The sequence below is a fragment of the Kryptolebias marmoratus genome, linkage group LG15 (genome assembly GCF_001649575.2).
Source record: "Kryptolebias marmoratus isolate JLee-2015 linkage group LG15, ASM164957v2, whole genome shotgun sequence".
Taxonomy (NCBI): domain Eukaryota; kingdom Metazoa; phylum Chordata; class Actinopteri; order Cyprinodontiformes; family Rivulidae; genus Kryptolebias; species Kryptolebias marmoratus.
Window position 1 is genome coordinate 3,045,717 of NC_051444.1, and position 22,621 is coordinate 3,068,337.

The 22,621-nt window shown below is 37.9% G+C and overlaps 1 protein-coding gene across 5 annotated transcripts in view; it reads left to right on the forward strand.

The window, feature by feature from the left end:
- The window catches only part of LOC108250481 (protein diaphanous homolog 3), a 171,737-nt gene that overhangs the window by 20,240 nt on the left and 128,876 nt on the right, over positions 1 to 22,621 (forward strand). For 3 of the 5 annotated variants that reach the window (XM_017440386.3, XM_037980038.1, XM_037980037.1), the window contains 10 exons: positions 69 to 205; positions 474 to 579; positions 3,679 to 3,789; positions 4,265 to 4,373; positions 4,562 to 4,715; positions 7,403 to 7,521; positions 7,604 to 7,668; positions 8,685 to 8,789; positions 11,751 to 12,050; positions 15,031 to 15,145. In XM_017440386.3, the coding sequence (XP_017295875.1) occupies positions 69 to 205; positions 474 to 579; positions 3,679 to 3,789; positions 4,265 to 4,373; positions 4,562 to 4,715; positions 7,403 to 7,521; positions 7,604 to 7,668; positions 8,685 to 8,789; positions 11,751 to 12,050; positions 15,031 to 15,145 (1,321 nt within the window). Of the gene's footprint in view, positions 1 to 68; positions 206 to 473; positions 580 to 3,678; positions 3,790 to 4,264; positions 4,384 to 4,561; positions 4,716 to 7,402; positions 7,522 to 7,603; positions 7,669 to 8,684; positions 8,790 to 11,750; positions 12,051 to 15,030; positions 15,146 to 22,621 lie in introns of all 5 variants that reach the window. The other 2 variants (XM_017440402.3, XM_017440420.3) reach the window with 1 other exon arrangement.

The window sequence follows — 22,621 nt, forward strand, 5'->3', positions numbered from 1 at the left end:
TTGTTTAACATTATAATTTGCAAATCGGTTAGAATATAACATTATCATGTTGTGTTTTCATGTTGCAGTATGGCCTGGATCGAATTTTGGGGGAGGAGAAAAGTCTTGCTTTGTTGGCAAGAACCATCAATCCGAGTCAGTCGGCCATGATGACCGACGTCGTAAAGCTCCTGTCGGCCATCTGCATCGTCGGCGAGGAGAACACGTACGTTTTCATTCTGTCAACACAAAATTAGTTACATCCTTGTTATCTATTTTAATCAAGACGTGCATGTACGAGATTAACAAATGTGGTTTTACCGTGCACCAGCCGAACTCCAAGCTATTTACCAGACAATGCCTATAATCTATTTTGTTGCACAAATTTCACTCAAATGAGCCTCGAAGACAAGCTTCTGGTCAAAAAACTGCAACTGAACATTTTACTACATTTCTGTCCAGTTATTAGCTCAACTTTTCATGTTCTCATTTAGTTTGGAGAAGGTTCTTGAGGCCATTACGACAGCAGGGGAATGGCGATCCATTGAGCGGTTCAGTCCCATTGTGCAGGGACTACGAGACCGCTCCATACAGCTGCAAGTGAGTACGGAACCACATTTACTCTATGTTACTTTTGTTTTGGGGAAAAACTTGGAATTATAAATCACAAATCTAATCACTGACGGGGCAGCTACTGTATATACGTTTGTTTTAGTCCTTTATTTTATTCAAGGATTATTCTTTAAGAAAACAGTAGATACAGACGTGTTCAGTGTTCTGAACCAGCAGCAATGAATGGGACATATGGCCGACACATTGCAAACCCTAAAACGTATGGTCAGTTTACAATCATTATAAGCTCCAGCCTATAATGGAGCATTAGGCATGATGCCCATGAGCTTTATTGTGAGCCAGTCATACAAAGACCCCAACAACCTTCAGGAGGGAGGGGAGGGAGATTAATCTGCATAGACGGAGCATCTCATGCAGTTGAATTCTTGGACCTCCCCGCTCCAGTTTTGAATTGAAAAAGCTCCAAAACGCCTTCTACAATGAATGGGATCTAAAAAGGCAGAGATATTCTAACTATATGCTGAATGACCAAGTATTCATACAAATATTTGAAATGATTTCAGTTTAACCTTGAGATTTTACTCATGCCATCAGGAGGTGAGTGGCACTGCGGCTTTATTAGCTATTACACTGTGTTTGTTGTCTAAATTGTAATTACATGCCATTGACTCGTTCTACCTTTGTTCAATCATTACACATTTTTACCCAGGATTAGATTTTAAGGAAGAATAAGAAAGAAATTACACCACTTGCAAATCTGTTATTATTACACTTGCTTTCATATGCATGAACCTTCTGCACCAGATGCTTCTGTTAAGTATAAATGACCAGTTTAATGATCAATTTAGGCACAGATGGGACAGAAACTAAGCCTGCCCACAAACTCAGCTCCACTGCGTTGACATCGGACTGATATCTTTGTCATCATCGTCACAGAGACATCAGTGGACAGATGGAAAGACTAAATGAAATAATGTTGTTCTAATGTTTGCTTAAACTCCACCTCACAGCCAGAAATAATACCCAGTCAGCACGCAGACTCTATCACACTTTATCCTACAGCTAAAAAAACCTCAGAAAATTAAATAATATCAACACGACAAACATGAATGATAAAATAAGCTGTGCAGCACATTTCTTTGTGTTTACAAAGCAATGATGTATAAACTCCCATCTGACACACACACTTTAATTATTTATTGTGTTAGTCTAAATGAGATTGAATCAGTTTTTGTCAACAGTGTATTTAAACATTTGGTATATCTGCGTTTTTCTTCACTGGCTGAGGAGTGTGACTGCATGCATACACTGGCTGCACATAGTGACTATAAAATTATAACATCTGTGATCATTTTCTCTTTTGGCTGATTTGTATTCCCATGTAATGATTTATGCTAAGCCTAATTAAACAAAGACATTTTTATTTGGCCAGTGCAGCATTATAATTTACATTGAGTTTGCTGAAACTACCTTTGGTTGGAACAAAACTTCAGGGAGAGGTCACACATGTCGTATTAGGGTAAGAAATCAGAAATCAGTAGCAGATAAGGAGTGGGAAGAGGCAGGGTTCTGAATTACACTTCAAGCTACTTTTATTCATTTATTTTCCACATTTAGGTATTGAAAACCCACAAAATATATAGCTGTAAAAACACGATTGCTGTGGTTTTTGTGGTTAGTGATGCCATTTTGCTGTACTCTCCAGTCTCCATGATAAATCCAAATATCTTTCAGTTCCATTCACTAAAAAGCACAGCAATTTGTGACCTACGACCCCCTGTCTTCAATGCAAGTCTGAAGGAAGATATACACTTGTATGCTAAATATAGATGCTGGGAATTCCTCAAAGTATTCATACTCCAGTGTTTTCTTGATCTTTATGCAATTTTTTACAAGTTGCTTTGAATACAAAGTTTTAAAATTAGAGAAAATTTGAAGTTTTTAACTATATTGGGATTTAAAAAAGTGTACTGAATTGGCCTTGTTATTCAGTATTCTATAAGTACCTCTGTTTTGATTGATCTGATTTTCAGTAAATTGAAGTAAAACTTGTGTTTCTGGAAAGCGATTATTAGCTTTAACATTTTTGAACAGTAAATTTGGATGATGTTCACATTTGTAAATGTTCCTTAGTGTTAGCGTGACGGACAGAAACAGATTTCATGCCTGTGTTTGTGTTGCAGACGCTAGTTGCTCAACTTCAAAATGCTGCAGAACGTTTGCATTTAAAAGAACAGCCGAGGTCTCACGAACAGTTAAATTGCCTTGAACAGAGCAAAATAAAACCCCTTATCATTACACCAGACGATCTGTGGCCAGAAAGGTTTTTATTCTTTTACTGAATTCTCAGCTGTACTAAAGCAAATGTTGCAGGAAAAATAATTATCTGTAAAGTCAGTGTTCCTGTGTGGACGAGACCTTAAACACGATACAAGATGTTTGCCATTCACCCATTAACGCTCACACACACACACACACTCACACGTAGCTTCTTAACATAGATATTTTGCACTCCAGAGTGTGGTACTTCATTAACAACCTCCCAGTCTGGGCGTCACCACCGTTCTGCAACTTTCACTCCAACATTAAAGTTGCACTTTGAACACAATATTTTTTTCTTAGGGCTGAATTCTTTTGAAAAATAAGTGAGTTTTATCAATCTGACAATGATCCGTATGGCTCCTGAATATCTAGCATCCCCAAACACTCTTTTCACACATGAGTGGATTTCTTTTTCTGATCAATAATTGATTTTTCTGTTTCCTCGGCTGGTGGAAGAGTCACAAGATGTCGAACTCCCCTTGCAGAAAACCAAACTCAGAGGGCAGCGGAAAAACCGAATTCTAAAGAGCAAGTTTGCCCTTAAATCGACTGTTTGTTAATTTTGTGTGTACGGGTCTGCAGTTGTTGCATTAATATTAAAATCACCGCCCCTAGTTGGTGACTGAAGAAAATAGACATCCATTAGTTATGGTCTTCTGCTTCCGAGGGACAGAACTCATTTTGAATGCATGCCAGCATGCTTTTCATCAACTTCTGGAAGAAGAAATCCGTCATCTCATTCTGTGGTTCTCCCTTTCACCCTTCCCTCTCTCTCTCCCTGTCTTTGTACCCTTGGTGTTGCAGGTGGCATGCATGCAGCTCATCAATGCCCTGGTAACATCTCCTGATGAGCTGGACTTCAGGCTGCACATTAGAAATGAATTTATGCGCTGTGGCCTCAAAGAGATATTGCCGGTAAGGAAAACATAACCCAAAGCGCACACACAGACTATAAACTGATTCTCACATTGTATTAATATTTAAATGAGTTGTCCACTTCAGTGAAATATTGTCGATTTGCTCCAGCAAATTATTTATGAAACAGGCAGGAGAGTTTGCACGTCCACAGTCTGAGCAGCAGCCAGAAACCAATAAAGTTTCTAGTGTCTTGACTAATAATCTTCCTTTTGGCTTTTATGCTTTTTTTCTAATGTGTTTATCTGTTGTAAACAATGTGGCTGTTGCTCCTAATAAAAATAATAAAGTGAAAAGTTGGTACCCACACCTGCATATCATTGTGAAGAATGGTGCTTATTTTCCTTGTTTGAGCTCAAGTTTTCCTTTTTGGTGCAACTGTCATTGAGCTTTTCTGTCATCTTTATCCCTTTCACAATGTTTTATCTGTTTTTTAATCTATTCTTTTATATTACCTTGATTCCTCTTTCTGTAGCACTTATTGACCATCAGGAACGAGGCTCTTGACATTCAGCTGAAAGTGTTTGAGGAGCATAAAGAAGAAGACATGATGGAGTTTTCCCACAGACTGGAAGACATCAGGAGTGAGCTGGAATATCCTTGTCAAAATTAGAAACAAAAAACATGGTTTCTGCAAATGTGATTCATGTGAAAATGCTCATAGGCACTGATTTCTAATGAAATTTAAAAGCGTGCTAAGTGAAAATGCACATTTCTTCTTATTTCAGAAGCTTATGCCTCTTTTTTTTTTTTTTTTTACATAAAAATACAGTATTTCCATTGATCTGCCAGCCCTTGACTCTTTGTACTGATGTGGGGGATGTGTTCAGTATTGTGCAGAGCATTGTGAAGGACAGCAGTGCAGAGCCTTATTTCCTCTCCATCCTGCAGCACCTGATGCTTATACGCAACGATCACTTGATCAGGTAAAAGTCAACATCGCAAACATCCAAAAATCCTCCATTTCCCAATATGTCATTAGTATCTCACTTTCTCTGTGAATATTCTTAATAAATACAGCTCTGTTCGGCTTATACAAATAGATATTTTTAAGTATTTAAACCTTTTTTTAGCCATATGCACATAGAGCTGAAGGTGAAGTCCATTCGAGCAGTGGTAATGATGAACACTGGTCAAGAGGTTTGGTTTTTGTGGGCGTCCAGCTCCTTCTCCTTTAGGCTCATTCAATGACTTTGGCTAACAAAGAATGCTTTCTCTTTCATCTGCCAGCGTCTGCAGCAACCGAGGCTCTAGAGCATTTCTCATCTCCTATTAGTGCTACTTTTCAAAGGCTTATTTTATGTTGGTTCACTCCAGCTGGGTGTGACCTGAACCTCAGGCTGATCAAAAGGAGGAGCTTTTATCTCAACTGTATGAAATGTTTCACCTTCAATTTTTTTCCCACCCAAAAACTCTAATTTTCTGGCCCTCTGCTCCGTCTTATTACGTTTCTTCATCTGAAATGATTGGCTGCCACCGATAAGACCATCTCTGTGAGGAACCCTTATATCAATGTTAAAATATTATTTGAGCAAACCCGTGTTCTGTCTTTCTCACTGAGCTACAGGTATCAAGTATTTCACAAGCTAAACCTTTTTTTGCACAAATAAAAAGCACAGTTTGTACAGTACAGTTCCACTTTATCTTAGTACACTTGTATATTTTAGGAGATTTTACTGTTTACTCAGAACTCCAGTGGCTTTCCAGATATGTTGATGTACAGTTCTGAAATGCAGACATGCGCTCAATGTAAACAAAACACTTTTATCTGCATACTTTACTTCACAGATCTGAGTTGAAATAAGTACCAACACATTAAAATTGACTGACTTCTCGATCCTTAGCAGCTCTTCAGTGAACGACACCATTGTTGTTATAAACAAATGTACGCGGTGGTTGGCAGCTGTTCACAAATTTTTAATTTCTGAACATATTTATCGTCAGTGTGAGGAAACAAACCCTGCAGATTTTGTTTCTTTATGAAATTTGTTTTGACTGGTCTTCACGGCACTGCAACAAGTACCTTTCAATTATTTATTCTAATCAACGACCGCAGTTAAATCTCTGACTCGGATGAACTTTTTTCTTTCAGAAAGCTGATTTTCTGCACGTCACACGTGCCCTCTGCCTCTCAGCTTTACCGTGTTGCATCTGTTTTCACTGTTTGAGCTTGCACTTGACATATATTAAGTAATTGCTGGTGCTGTCGACAGTTGTCTCTGTCTGAACACATGCGTAACAAAAAAGTGTTTGTTAGTAATTAGATTGACTCGCAGACCAAGAGATGATTGTAAAATCAGGCTAATGGCTGCAGCTGTGCTGTGAGATTGCCTGTGATGGCATTTAAATCACAGGCAGTTGCTTTTACTTATTTTTTTGTTTTTACTCTTATTATACTAAGAATAACTAGACTATTCGTACACTTTTATTACGAGACTTATGATGTGTCTTTATTTCCATCACCTCTTGCCCGTGACGGGCATTCAGTCTCTTAGTGTTTTCTTAATGGCAAATCATTTTACTGATAGAATTGCCAATTTGTTGTTTTCCATTTCCAGCTGGAGTCTCATATTGCCTCCACTTTAACTAATTTCCTTGGGGGCGGGCTTAAAATCTTTCTTGCCCAATCACAAGGGATTAATGAATCTAGTGTCAACAGAAATATCCATTTTGCCAGTGTTTCAGTAGTTGTCCAACAAAGTATGTTCTTCCTTTTGTTTTTCAGAGAACATGCATTTAAAATGGCAGCCATAGGTAGATAAATGAATACATAGGTATATTATTCCAATAATTAAGTGAACTCTGTTTATTCCATTTTACCTTGGGTTCCAAAGTCTCAAAAATTATATATATATATATAAATATAAATTGACAATTTAAAACAGTTCTGTTTGCATTCAGGGAAGTCCTTTTGGCTCATTCTTTAATTCATAGACATGCTTTTCAGTATCAGATTCAGCCTTTGTGTTTAAAAATTGGTTAAAACCAATATCCCATTTTAGTCTTAAGCACTAAAATATTTGTTGATGGCTGGGTGCAAAAAGAAGTTGGACTTTGCTGGATAATAAGCAGTGAGAACAGTTTGTCTGGCATTGCATCAGAGCTGCAGTTTTAGTCAAACACATTATTTTGCTAATTTTCCCCATGGTTATTATAAGATCATTGCATATTTGGGGTTGTATTAAGTAAATTAAGTGCTAATACTCAATGTTGTTGAATATAACCGTCTCTACTGTTTCATTAAATTAATACTGTGTGTGTATTCTGACAATACCTGACTGGTTAATATTTATTTTGTAAACCTAGAATTGCTTTCAGAGGAACCAGCACAGCTCAGCACATTGATCTAAGGAGTAAAACAGCTAGTTGTTGGAAAATGTCCTGACTTAGTATTTTGGGAGAAGAGAAAAGTCTTAATTCTGTTTTTAATGTAACTTCTGGCTGAATAGTGAGTGATTAATTTGATTTATTTACATTACTGTGTGGAAAAATGAATAAATGAAGTGTCACAAAAACAGAACCCTATGTGTTATTATTTTTAGATGCTTTTTAAAATAATGTTAGTTTCCTTCAACTGATTTTTTCGTCCTGTTTATCTCTTCTTCGCTCTCAGGCCCCAGTACTTTAAGATCATTGACGAGTGTGTTTCTCAGATTGTTCTGCACCGCAGTGGCACCGACCCGGACTTCAGTTACCGCAAGCGCCTGGATGTTGACTTCAGCCACCTTTTAGGCAAGTTTAATGCTTCTGCTGTTCGACTGTACTGATCAGTTTTCAGTAAATCATTCAGATGTCATCAACAATTTGTTTTCAGAGGTGTGTGTGGACAAAGCTCGGATTGATGAGTACGAGCAGAGAGCCTCAGAACTGGCACAGAAGGCAAGTATTGACAATTAAATTATTTTGATTTTACCTCTGCTTCCAAACCAGGACAAAACTAAAACAACATCTATGTATTTATTGGGATTTATTGTATGAATTAATAACTGTTAATATAACATAATCACTATGGAGCAAACGCTACAATCTGTATCTGAGGTTATATTTACATAAGTAAACAACAAACATGCTGTAAATTAGGTGTCAGTTTACAGAAACTGACCTTAAAAATAAGACTACCATTGTGACGTTAGACTGTAAAAAAACTAAAAACTTACAACATGTTTTTTTGTCAGTAAAAGTTGCGTAAAGGTCCCTGATTTCTTAAAGAGTTAAAAGCAAAACTTGACCTCAATTATCATCACAGACAAGTCTTTGTTTGATATTTGCTAAAATGCTAAAAACCTTTTTCCATGCCTTTTTGATGGTTGTCAATCAAACGGATTCATGTCTTCATATTTAACTGATAGAATGAAAAATTCACTGTAAATTTGAGAAATCCTTATGTTGCAAAGAGCCTTGTATATCTCAGCTGAGCTCTGACTTCATCGCGTGACATTATGCTTCTATGATTTTACAAAATGGCTTCTTTGTTCTTCTTCAGTCTGGTCTGATAAATGTTCATTTGTTCCCAGTTCAATAAGTGAACTTAATCAGCTAAACCCTCTCTGGCATTTTAACTAGCCACGCTTTGTTTGTTTTATTACTATTGAAGTTTCATGACATTTTGAAGCGAGCACATGTTTGTGGCTGAACTTGGGTCATTTTAGCCATTGTTGTAAACCAAGGTTTCCCCTGAGGTGCAATAAGGGTCTAAAATTAATTGAAACAAAATTAAAACAACAAGAACAACTAAAGAAATGGACATTTTTTAGTGGAATAATCAGTGACCACTCCTATTAACTCAACTTTGTGAACTGAACTCAGAAAGCTTCAGTTCATGAATGAATTTTTATTTTTCCTACTTCAGTATCACAGGTTTTGGTGTTATTAAAGCTTTTTTTTTTTCATTTTAGTTTGATGAGGAGTTCCTCTGCAGACAGGAGGCACAGGCTCAGCTGGTGAAATATGAAGAGCAAACAGCTGAACTCCAGGCAGAGTTAACGGCCTTCAGGTCGCAGGTAAATGATGTGTTTACTGCTTTCAGTGGCCTTTTCCTCCTAGGTTGTGGGGTGTTAGAAATCCTCGCTGTAATCACTCTACAAAAACCTTTAATTCTAGCATAGAATAGCAATTGAACTTTCTTTTCTTTCTTTTCGTGATGAGATGTTCTTGTCTTTTGGGGCGCTGTGTGGGAACGGTGCTAGGGGTTTTATCCACTGGACCCTGCAGTTTGGTTTGACATGGAGGCTGCTCTGCTGGCTAGCTGACACTAAGTCTAATGAGAACACTGACCGGTCCTCCATGTTGGCCATTTCTAATTCTCTGATCTCTATCCCATAAGAGGAAATTGTTCTAAAAGCAATTTATTCTGACAACCCCTTCAGCCTCACCCCCTCCTCCAATTACTCCAGAGAGTTACTCCCACACCCTGGCACTGCAAGATAACTACACACTCAGAGAGGGGAAGAGAACTTCCCTCTTTTTTGTGATAATTTTTCAATTTCAGAGCGCAAACACAGAGTGAATACTCAAATAGTACCTTGGTTCAGATGGTGACGGTATGTTTAGCCAGCGGAGGTACACAGACACACACTTTGTTCCGCCGTCTTTGTCCGTCCACTTCTTTTTGAGTCTTATCCTCAGCAGCGCACAGGTATGCATGCTCGTGAATCCAGCCAAGGTGTTCTCTTCTGGAAAGGCGGTGGCAGAAAAGGGCCAGTGGTTGACCTTTAGCGTGCATCTTTAATCAAAAACTTGTACATGGATCAATAAGTCATTTGCTCTCTGTGATACAACTTACAAAGCTTGGAGGGCCAGTTATATTATTAGATTTTAAACTTCAGCAAAAATTCCCTGTAGGTATATTCTGAACAAACTGAAACTATTTCTGAACATATGGCCTTTGCTTGGCAGAACTCACCTGTGTTATCTGCAACAGAGTGATTATATGAAAGGTATTCATGCTATGCTCTACATACCTGACAGATGTTGTTTGCCTTCTTTTCATTCATTTTTTCCTGTAATATCAGGTACTTTGTTTTATGTAACGTGAATTATGTTGTTGAACAATGTACCACACTAAAAATAAAACCTGGAAATTCACTTCCATCAGAGGCGAACACCAGCTGTGTTAAAGTAACCTTCGATCTGTCACACTCAAAAGTATTTCAAGTAAAGTATTATAGTGATCATTCTCATTATACCAAAGTGGATCCAGTAAAAAAAAGGTTACTTTGAAGGAAAACTATTCTAAAACAAAAATGTCAATTTCAAGAATTTACTGAAATTACTAATGATCAGTTAAGTTTGAAGAGATTCTGAATAATTAATAATAAAATCAAAATTTAAACTCTTTTGCTAGGTTTTCAGTTTTGCAGTCTGTTTTTACAATCCTATAGTCGCAATCTTGCTTATAGATTGCTGATCCTAATCAAATCATCCATCAGTCCATTTTCTGCCACTTATCTGTAGTTGGGTTGTGGAAACAACAAGTCCGGGAGGGATACCCAGACAGTCTTCCAGCAACACTCTCCAGCTCCTCCTGGGAGATCCCAAGGCGTTTCCAGGCCAGAGAGGATATATAATCCCTACAGCAAGTTCTGGGTCTCTTCCCAGTGGGACGTGCCTGGAAAACCTCTGGAGGGAGGTGTCCAGGAGGCATCCTAATCAGATGTCTGAACCACCATCTGACTCCTTTTAATGAGGAGGAGCAGTGGCTCTGCTCCAAGCTCCCCCCAGATGATGGAGCTCCTCACCTTATTTCTAAGGCTGAGCTCGGCTGTACCAAGGAGGAGGCCTGTTTCAGCCACTTATATCCAGGATCTCATGCTTATGGTCAGAATCCACACTAGGGCTGCACAATATAACACAAATTTATTGTTATCAGAATGTCAGTGAGAGCAGTATCAATATTGCAAAATACTACTTGGACTGCAATAAATCATAAGCCATTATGTGTCAAGTTTTATGCATTCATGTTCTGCACACCAATGACATATTTGGTCCATCCAGTGGACTAACAGGCGTTAATACCCACACCTGGTTTAGATGACAGAAAAGATAATGAGTGAGGAACATGTGGGTTTATCACAATTGATATCGTCTTTGGAATACTAAACAATACTATTGCAAGTTTTTCTAATATCCTGTCGCCCTAATCCACGCCTCATGACCACAGGTGAGAGTTGAATCCAGTAGACTAGGGTTGTCCAATCCTGGTCCTCTTTGGTCCACCATCCTGCACGTTTTACTTGTTTCTCTGCTCCAACACACCTGATGTAAATCAATGGGTGATTAACAGGCTTCTGCAGAACATGAAGAGGTCATTTAACCTCTGAATCAGGTGTGTTGGAGCAGAGAAACAAGGAAAACATGCAGGATGGTGGCCCTCGAGGACCAGGGTTGGCCACCCCTGCAGTAGACGGACCAGTAAAATGAGAGAACTTCACCACACTAGACTGCTAGCTGCGCTGTCATTACTGCAGATCAGGCTACGATCTGTTGATCCGTCTCACGCTCCATCCATCACTCATGAACCAGACTCCCAGGTTCTTGAACTCCTCTGGTCGAGGCAGAAACTCTCCCCCGACCCAGAGAGAGCATCCCACCTTTGTCTGTTTGAGAACCACGGCTTCAGATTTAGATGAGCTGACTTAATCAGAGCAGTTTGTGTTGTTGTGTTGTTGTGTTCTTCTGTTGAAGCTTCTGCAGAGACTGCTACCAAGAACTAATTAAACCAAGTACTGCTCATTAATTTGAGTTTTGGATATTGAATTTGGACTTGAAGTCGAATGGACATGGAGCCCAAAACTACAGGTTTTAGGATTTGGTGACGAAGCTTTTGCCAGGATTTAAAAAAAAAAAAAAGAATAAAAAAGAGGTTTTTACAAATATGTTTTTACAAAAATGCATTCTGTTATTTTTTCTGTCATATTTTAATATAATTTGTACACAAATGGTTTTTTTTTGTGTCTGTTCAGTTTGGAGCTGTACCTCCACCCAAGAGTGGAGCGTTATCTCCGTTCCCGTCTGGGCTCCCAGCCTCGCCTCCTAAACCAGGGGTGCCAGCTCCCCCTCCTCCTCCTCCTCCACCTCCTCCTCCTCCACTTCCCCTACCTGGGTGCCCAGTTGCACCTCCTCTTTTTGGTGCCCCGCCACCACCTCCTCCAGGCTTTGGAGGTGCCTTTGGCTCACCCACCCACACCACGCTGCCTTTTGGCCTCAGGCCCAAGAAGGAGTTCAAGCCAGAGACGTCCATGAAGCGCCTCAACTGGTCAAAGGTGAGACTCCGCTCCGTGTGCTGAAGATGGAGCCAGCCTTGAAAAATGAAGAAATAACTTCTGATTATTCATAATATCCAGTTTTATTGAGTGATAGAAGATGTTTGTGCTGGATTGTAATTTTACAGAAGCTTTTCAACAAGAAAGTAAAAATTCAGGCCAAACATTTCTAGTGTCCTATTTCACCGCTCCTCTGCTTTGTTCCTGATGTTTTTTTGGCAGCACCTAAACAGTACAGATGTTTTCCAAGAATTAGACAACATATTTTTACCTCTGTGCCAAGATTCAGAATAACAGCTGATCAGATGCTGTTCTCAGAGCGACCTCTTTGATTCTGCTGCAGATGTTGCTCTCTTCAGAGCGATATAAGTTGTTACCACGAGTGATTTTAGGTCTTACTTTGATTAATAATTTACTCCGAGTGCTACATCTGTACAGGTGTTTAGGAAACTTAAGCATATGTTTGAATTTTCAAGTGAACCTTGTAGAAAGGACCTGTCATATGGTCCAACTGTAGAAAACCTCAACATATGGATGAAGTTTGAGACTTCTTCTGTAATATTGAAAACTTCTTGTTATTGCCTGCAAACAGTTTGATAAAAACATGCAATCACACAGTGCTGGCTTTCAACTTTCTCATTAAAGGTACTCATTGCAATGTGGTTAATATGTCCTTAAATCAAAAATTTGGAAGCAAAATTTGCAAATGGCTGCGAACCACTAGGTGCATTTTTTTATGGAAACTGCTAAAGTAACTGAAAATAGGCAACAGGGGTGACATCCATTGAAGAGCTGTTTGGGATGGAAAAGTCCGACAGTTTTGATGTATTTGTACATAATTACCATCAGATTTGTTGAGTAAAGTGTGCAGATAAAAGTGCTTTGTTTACATTTACTGTGCACCCACATTTCAGGATTAAAAATCAGTATGCCTGGAAAACTACTGGAATAAACTCCTTCAAACTTCACCATTTATTTAGTTTAGGGTCGCAATTTTTAGATTTGATTTCATACTTTGCAATGAAAACCTTTAACTACTGTACAGAGTTGAAAAACAAAAGTCATGAAGCTTCTTTCTTTTGTTCTACTATAAGAGGAGTTTAAGTACTATATTCTAAAGAATTTTTTAATGATGTTGATTTAAAACCTAAAATATCATAATTTTTCTTTTTTTATTAAAATGTTTTCCAGAGCTGTATTTGCTGACCACAGAGTAGCGAAAAAACAGCAAACAAAACCACTGCAGCTGTCATTGCAGAGATTTAATTTTTAAAATGAACTTTGTTCTTTTTGATGCCAAAATGGTTCCTTTGTTACAGTGTTTTTAAATTTCTTTTTGCTGGAGTGCATATCTTTCTGAAAGTTGTTTCAGATTCAAATCAGCCAACAGTCTTTGCCGGGTCAGTTTTCTCTTCTCCTGTTGTGAACCCATACATGATTTTGGCAGCGTGCTATTGATTGTTACAAGCTTGAATTGTCCCCTTTTGCCAATTTTCTGGAAAGCGATCTTGTCAGGTTGCATTTTCATGTCTTTACAGGCATTCCTTGTACATTTATAAATGTCATCTTCCTTTGCAACACTGCACTGTCAGGAAAAATGCATGCACTACGGCGACCTTGGCCAAATTCATTCCTAACACGCTGGGCCCCATCTGAGCGACAACAATTGCATCTTGATTTCCTCTGAGCCACATTTGTGAAAAAGATTTTTCTTATCAGTTTTCTGCCCCCCTCCCTGTTATATAGTGCAGTGTCTTTCATACCCTCTGAGCTGTCACAGAAAAGATTTCCATTGACAAGCCGAGTGTAAAGTCTGGAGACCCGTCTGCCTTTCAGAGCTAATTTGTGCGGTCTGTTGAGGGCATCATTTCCAAGGATGACTGTTACTCTGATAAGAGCTGCTGTTGCTCCGTCTATATGTTCTGAAAAATATTACATTTTTATTTCCTCAGGTCCTTTGGTATTTTAGTTAGCGCTCATGTTCACGGGTCATTTTATAACCATCTTTAAGCAATTAGGCCAAATGAAAGCTACAAGTGCTTTTCCATGTGCTTCAGTGAACTCACATCTTCTAACTTGTATCGATGATTACAGGCAGATTCACTCTTTTAGCAGTGAGCTTCTTTGTTTTACTCCTTTCGTTGAGGTAAAAATTTCGAAGCAAATAGGCTTCTTGTCAGCATAAAATCAATACATTTACAGAGAGGTTGTATAGTTTAAAATCTTTTGTTTTTTGGTGATGGTAATGATGGTTTTGCCCATATGTGTGTGCATTTGTTAGCAAAATATTTCATTGAACCAGTGGACAATTTTTAATGAAACTTCTAGGTTGTGATGCATCTTTACAACTGATTAATGATTGTAGTTGACCTGATTCAAGTTGGCGGCCGCAGCTAACTAACCATAAAAAACACATAAATGACTGTAACTCAGTCAGTGTTGAAGATATTAAGCTAAAATTTGTTGTGGTTGCAGCTCAGTCACTTACAACACATACTGTGAGCGCGACAGCTCATGATGTTGCATGAAGTCGTACACAACTTTATTTTTAAGGTTTGACCAAAACGGTTACAGCTCTTCTCTCAGCATTAGATGATTTTAGTTTAAAACTTTAGCTTTAGAAAGGTTCAAGGAATGCTAATTGATTCTCAAAGGTATATCAAAAGTACTATTTAAAATTTTAAGAGCTTTTAAGCATTCATTTATGAGAAAGTTCCCAAATGAGCTTTAAACAATCAACTGATTCCTCTGGATGTACGTTCTCAGATGTCCTTTTCTGATTTCCTCACAGTTCTTAGCAACAAATGTCAAACAGTGTGTAGTGTTGTTGACCGACTCTTAACAGATTCAGCCTTCTAGGCAACATTTCTGGATCGGTTTTATTCTACTTTCCTTCCTCTGATCGTACTCAGCGTTGCAGGTTCATATCTAATTAAACTCATGCATGTGCTGTGTTAACGGTATGTTTTTGCCTTTTCAGATTCGTCCCCAGGAAATGTCAGAAGCCTGTTTCTGGGTCTTGGCTGATGAGAACAAGTACTCGAAACCAGAATTGCTCAACAGAGTTGCTCTTACCTTTGGTTCACAGAGAACAGGTCAGACTTCACCTTCATTGTTTTGCTTCTGCACTCGTACGCTTCGAAGGTTTGGTTGTAATTACGCAGCAGTTGTTTCTGTAGTGGTGAAATAATCATTTACCCTACAGAATTTCCAAACACTCCTATTCCTGCGTAAATAATTCTGCACTACATGTTTACATTTGCCACCTCCTTTTTCCTTTCCACTTCTTTTCTTTTCCCTTTCACGCTGGCTTGCACATCACTGTGGCAATTTGGCCACAAGTGTTGGTGCGGTGCGAGGCATAGAAATGACAGCGCCTCTGAGCAGAGGGAGGTTTGTAAAACCTTGTAAAATTTTCTGCTATTTTGAGTTTAGGTGGTGGTCTCTGGCATACTAAATGATCCAGAGTACTGATTTCTCTGCATGATAAAACGCCACACGGTAACATCCTCTTACATTAGTATGTCTGGTAAGACCTGCAATATTCATGTACAAGATTGTTGGAATGATTAGAGCCAGAGCAGGAGGTAGCAGGAGATGTTATCACTTTTGTCCTCCCTTGTGTTTGGTCTATTAGTCCCGTCACTGATGATTTATTCACGTCTTGTGTTTTCTTTCTTGTCACTGCCTCGGCTCGCTTATGCCAACTTGAATTATTCATCCAGGTGTTATCTACCTGTCACAACTCTTTGCCTCTGCTCTCAAGGCGCATAAGACCCACCTACACACCGCTGCACTCTAACTCCCTGACGTCAAGGTGTTGAATAATAGAGCTTGATCTAAATGGCAAACAGACAGTTAGTCATACAGGTGTCTTCATGGGAGGGCAAAGAAGGATGCCCACAGACTGACAGCTGGACTGGTTGTTGTTGTTGTTGTTGTTGTTGTTGTTGGGGTAATGACCCAGACCCAGCAAACCTTTACACAATAAGTTTGTTTTCTACTTTATAACTATCATGACATACACTTGGCTTGGCATTGTATGTGATTTGATGGTATAATCATTAAATATACAGATGAAATACAAGGAAAGCATTTATCATACCATCTATTTAGATTGATGTAAAAGCACAAAAACTAAAAATAATAGAGTAATAGTAAGAACACCAATTATCACGTAATTCTGTAATGTTAAATTTATTTATCTTTGTGTAGTAAAAGTAGCTAATCATGCATGTTTTCTGCCTTGGCAGCTAGTTTAGCTGTTTATTTCATCAATGCTGAACAAGCTGCTGACTTCTGGGTTTCATCTGTTCATTCCCGGTGTAACCTTGACAAAATGTGATTGTAGACGTGAAGCCTCAGAAGTGTTGCCACTCTTGCTTGTCAGTATCCTGACAAACCTAGGCCATCAGTGTTTTTTTTTTAATTTTTAATTCATTTTATATTTTTATGCTGCTTAAAAACAAATTCCCAAACAGCTGATTGTGTCTTTTTTTGACAGGGGGAAGGTTTTAGGGTTATTTATCTTTTTAACTGTTAATGTTTTGTATTTAGATGAGGCATAAAAATCCACTGCTGTCCTTGTTTGGTATTACTTATAGGTGGGGATGCAACGATACCAGTTTTACATCCAAATATAAGTACTTACATTTGAGTACTTGCTGATACTAAGTATGGATATGAGTACTGAAAAAAGATGTTGCACGTTTTACACTTAGTAGAACCTCTCATTACAAATTTAATCTGTTCAACACAACAGAGGCCATACTCCTGTTGTTAAAAGCTGAAATAAAAACAGTAAGGTTATGGTATTTTGTTCCTCACCTCTTTAAGACATCCGGTTTGGAGCAGCACGAGTGGAGATGGCAGAAAAGTCACTCATTTGAAGGTTTAGCTTATCATTAAACAACTTCTAAACACCTTCCTTAGAGACGGTGCTCAGGCTTAGATCCGTATATTCCTAGGACCATCTTCTTCTGAGTTGTTCACTTTTAAATACCTCCACAGAGCTGCTCCTTCTTTTGGTGGTGTTTATTGGCGGTGCATTACCACCACCAACTGATAAAGAGTGTTTATCAGGACCGTCAACTACAAGAAAAACAAGGTTTAGAGCAGAGGTCTCCAATCCTGGTCCACCATCCTGCAGGTTTTCCTTGTTTCTCTGCTCCAACACACCTGATTTGAATCAATGGGTGATTAACAGGCTTCTGCAGAACAAGAAGAGGTGATTTAGCCACTGAATCAGGTGTGTTGGAGCAGAGAAACAAGGAAAACATGCAGGATAGTGGTCCTCGAGGACCAGGATTGGAGACCCCTGGTTTAGAGGAAAATAATAAATCCACAAGGCTGACATTGCTCCTCCTTTACCACCTGACTGCTCAACTGAGAGGTGGACATCTTGTTGCCTTAAAGTTGTATCAGTACTGCTGTTACGAGAAATAGTACATGTACATACACATGGTATGAGACAGATACCAGATGCTAATATCGACGCAGTCTTTCTTATCTTCTTTTATACTTGGTAACAAAGGCATAAAACATTTGACTAAAATCAAATCTGTCACTTTATTGGATATAATTAGTTCAGTTTCCTCCAGTTCCAGTGGAGGCTGAAGAGAAGCCAGTCTAGTTTGTTCTGCTGGGTGTCAGCCGGTGAACTAGGAGGCTCACTGTATGTTTATGTGGGTTTGTCATCTTATTAACAAAGCCTTGTAGCGTCATGTTTCATCTCACTTAAGAGCAGCAGCATCTGGATCAACATTAAACATTAAAAAGCACACACTGAGGCACACTATTCACTCAGTTTTCCTCATTAAATATTCATTCATATGTCTCGAAACTTCTTTATTCTTTGGTGATGTTTGTGCTTCCCGCCTCAGCTTTCTGAGTGAATTCCTGTCATTCTGTAAACAAACTGCTGGGTTTCATTTGGGACCAGGAAGTTTTTTTATGAAACCATGACTCTTGTTTTTTCTTTTTTCTTCTTCTTCTGCAATCCTTAACTTTATTAAGTATAAATAGAAAACATACTATTCATAATACATGAAGAAGACAAAAACAATGTTTTCCCAAAAGTTGAAAATGAACTTTTATTTGAATACATTGATGTTTTATTCTATTTTTGTCCATTTTCTGTCTCTCTTTTCCTACCTGGCAACATTCCCTTTCTAACTTGGACATTACCTACAAACCTTCAAACAAGTTATTTGGTGTGTCAGGTTTTTTGTGTCAGTCTTGTTGTTGACACCTTAAACTTGGAGGTAACATGCACAGTTTGTGGTCCATTGTTTTCTGTTAGTTTTTTTCTTTTATTTTTTGCCACACTCATGTTGCATTTGAGTGTGGAAGGTCACAAAATGTACACATCAGAGTGCAATGATGTCCAGATGATCCGTGTTAACTCTCCTGTTTGTTATTATTGAATACAGTCTTATATTCTTGTCCTGTTTTCGCCACGTCAGTTAAAACTGTCATTAACTACAACTGTGCGATAGAGTTGCTACAAAAAAAACTTTCATCGTCAAAATGGCTGTATTTTCTTCTCTGGTTTGGTAGAAAAGTTTCCTTTTCAGGCTTTTCAGGACATGAATTAGACAGCTTCTCTGTCAGATCTCAGTGAGATAAGTGGGTATAAAAACACTTTACATTTTCAAAGCAGCAGCCTAATTAGAGATTAACGTCACACGCTGAAGGCTTTAGACCTTTACACATACCAGAGTTCACATCTTGTGTTTTTAACACTTGGCAAATAGCATTCAGTATCAACAAAAATAAAAATGTATTGTTTAACAGTGCAAAACGAGGTCGGGCTTTGGCAAGTTCTCGTTACTAGTCAGGTGTTTTGATCACTCTTTGCAAAATAGATATTTAATAAGTAAAAAAAAATGCAAAACCTTGTCCAGTATAACTTCTTTCTTTTTTTTTTCTGCCCCATTAAAATTTTCAGATTCACTCGCTGTCATTGAGTGATGATTACACACCCACTGCCTAAAGGTTACAGCTCAAACAGAAGGAGAAATAAAAAGAAATGAAGAAAAATGCCAGCAGCGAACCAACACACACTTTATGTTTCCACGGTTCATGAGACATGATGGACAGGGGTTACTTTTACTGAGTCTGTGTTGTAGAAATATTTAACTGATTCTGTCTGTAATCTTCAGGATAGAAAACAAAAACATCAATGCTGAGCTCATTAACATTTACATTTCAGTGACTTTTCAGCACATATTTTGACCAAAGCTGTCATCAGTGTTTTCTGATGTGTAGTAGGGTGCAAAGGTTTGAGCCACCTCTCGTTTTTTACTTCCTGCTTCCAAGCAGCTGCACTTTCTTATAATCCAGGCAAGGGGTCTTTAGCAGTAGGATTGCATGGCTCTCTGAACATAAAGAAACAAACAAATCAACCCAAATTATCCTATTTAAAAATGTATAGGTCATGATTCACATCCATTTATTTACAGTTCAAACTGTGCACATTAGCAAGCATCCATCCGTCGGCCAGTTTGAAGGACCACTTATTTAAAAATCTGTGTGATTACAGTTCAGATACACAGAATGTACCGCTGCAGAGCTCCACATGCTTCCTGTTTTCTTTGTGTTATTTATTATTTATATAGTTATTTGCAATGGCAGTGAACTTAACAGCTGTGAGTGAAGCTCCAAAGCCTCAGGTACATCCTGTTGGTCTGGCAGCAGGCTTTTCTTTCTTATCCTGACTGTTTCCAGCCACAACAGCCTTTTTTTAACACAAAATCAAACTAAATAAAACAAAACAAAGTCAAAAAAAACACCCAACATTATTTTGATTTGATATCATACAATTTAGGATGGAACCTCAGAGCAAAACAGATACCATTGATTACTGGCAGTAAGGTGTTATTTACTATTTACAGATTCTTTATATTTTTTACAGAGACTTATTTGGAATAGACAGATTTTCAAAGTCAGTTTGTTGTTAGTCAGTAGATGTCCTGACAGATAGCCGTACAGCTTTTATTACTTCTTTCCTATATCTGAACCTATTATACCTCAAAGCCTATTGAATTTGTCAGAGTTAGTTATTTAATAAATAATCTCAAATGTGGTTAGACCTGAATCTACAATGATGTTCTAGTTTCTACAAGCACTAGGTCTTAATTATTATCCAAACTGTTCTGATTCATGGACTCTAAAAGTAAAATTTGTATGTCATAGTCTGAATGTTTCTTTGCACATAAAACAGAAGTTTTATGACAGCGACTTTACATTTTGCATAATCTATGTGCATTTTTTAGTCATTTTGGCTGGTTTTGGTGGGCAACAAGCAGATTGTGACAACATCTAGGTGTGTTTTTTGCATACAAAGGAAGTAATATTTCATTACAAGCTGCCACTGAAGACACATGTGAAGCTGAATTCTGATACAAGTTGGAAAAAACAACATACCAATGTGCTTAGAATGGTCCATTTTATTATCTGAACAACGATGCATTGTGACTTAGTAGTCATGGGTATTTATTGACTTGGCTGTAAGAATATGCACAGCTAAACTTTTACCAACTCTTATTTCAGAGCTTTTTTACAGTTTCAATTATGCTAATCAGAAACTGAGGTCCAGCGCAGCCTGTGGGTCTCAGTCTAATGCCATCTTTTTGTGTTGCAGTAACTTGCAGCATTGTCACAGATTGTGCATTACTACTTTCTTGTTGTGAGGACTTGAGTTTGTTGGATTGTGTGAGAAGATAGACACTCAGCAAAAAAAGGGTATGAATATTCATGGCTCGGTGCAAAGTTTTAACTGGACTTGTTATCCCACATCATATTGGAACTTTTTTATTGTATTTAAAGTTAATTTAAGTATGTATGTTACCCTCTATACTGACTCAGCTGCTGTCTTAGTTCAGACTATTGAATTTGTGATATTCCTGCTTGGCAGGATCAGTTTGTAGTTAAAAAAAAAACAACAAAACAAAAACAACAACAACAAAAAAAAACCTAGTTGTCTTGGCTAGCAAATTAGAATAATGAGAATCTGTCCTGATCATAAATGGAGAAATTACCCAGAATTCTAATGTCATCTAGGAATAATTTTGGGCTTTTGTTTCAGTAAAAGCTGCTTAATTTTCCTGAATGTGTAAAAAGACATTTTCAACCACCTAATATACCGTTAATTCATGTTTCCAACTACCAGTATTCCAAAACAAACCAATTTGATTCAGCAGAATTTTTTTTCCACCAGCAAATTCTAAAATGGTAATGATAATAAAATGACTGAATAATTTTCTGCAGTACAAACTCAATCTTCAATGAAAATTCAAAGCATTAACACAAAAATTAGAGTTTTAAAATGGTGTAACTTTCCTATTTTTTTAACCTAGGTGCATGATCTTGGTGACATTTGAAAGTCAGTGTTAAGTACTTTTGATTTAAATAATTTGTTTTAATATAAACACAAACCTCAATAAATTTTATTTGTATACCTAATGTAAGCTTTTCCTTCATGGGTGTCACAAACAATTTTTGAAAAAGTTGTAAATGTTTGTAAGTTAGAAGCACATTAACATCAATGTTGGCTAAAATAAGTTAAACTATAAAGTTTGGTAAAAGACAATCTCTTATATTTTAAATGTTGGTAACTTTGAAGACCATGGACCAGGTCCCAATAATAGAACCTTTTATAAACAAACCATGTTCTTGTGTGGCGTTTCTTCGAAGCACTCCTGAACTGAGGGCTGAAATATGGAAGCAAACTCCAACCCTACTCTTCTGTTAGACCGTTTTCTTTTTATTCCCTGTCTGCTCTCTTGCAGCACAGCTTCTGCTTGGCACGAGTCAGTGCATGGAGGTAGTGTAATATGGAACAACTGTGAACTAGTCTCTGTCTCTGCTTGATTCCTTCGAATGATAAAACTTTGCAATAACATTTCAAAGCAACAAAAACATACGAGGTATGCAGTGGACTGATAGTTGATGGAATGTCAGAAACTCGATACACTCTGTAGACTCTTCTTTTCTGAAGCTATTTCAAGTAAATTGGAAAGAACGGTTTAAGAAATTCTTTTTGTTCATAAAGAAGTGATTCTTTAAGTTCTTGACAAAAAACAAAATGTGTAAAAACTTCTCGGTTAGTTTTTACGGAGTTGTTTACGAACCATCGGGGCATTTCTTTGTATCGTCCTACCAAAGGAAGACAGGTTTACTCATCTAGGTGTAAACATTGCTTGTAGTTTCAGTAAAACTCCAATTTCTGTGATTGTCTTAGCATAAGTCACATGTGTGCATTCTGCTCAGCATTTCTCACGTGAGATCATTTAAGCTTTCATCTTTAATCTTTTGAGATTTAACCTTTTTATGCTGTTCCTGCAGGAGCTCCAGGCAGTTCATGTCATTACGACTCCAGGCACGCAGTCCTATTTCTTTCTACTTGTGTCCCGAGATGTTATCGGCTTTCCATAGTGTATAGCTGAGAGGTTATATTTGTTTATTTCACAAAGATTAAATCTTCTATCATCTGTGGGACAATTTTTGCCATCAACACACATGAAGGAAATCAACTTTTAGATAAATGGCAGTTTTATTGTGATATTTAT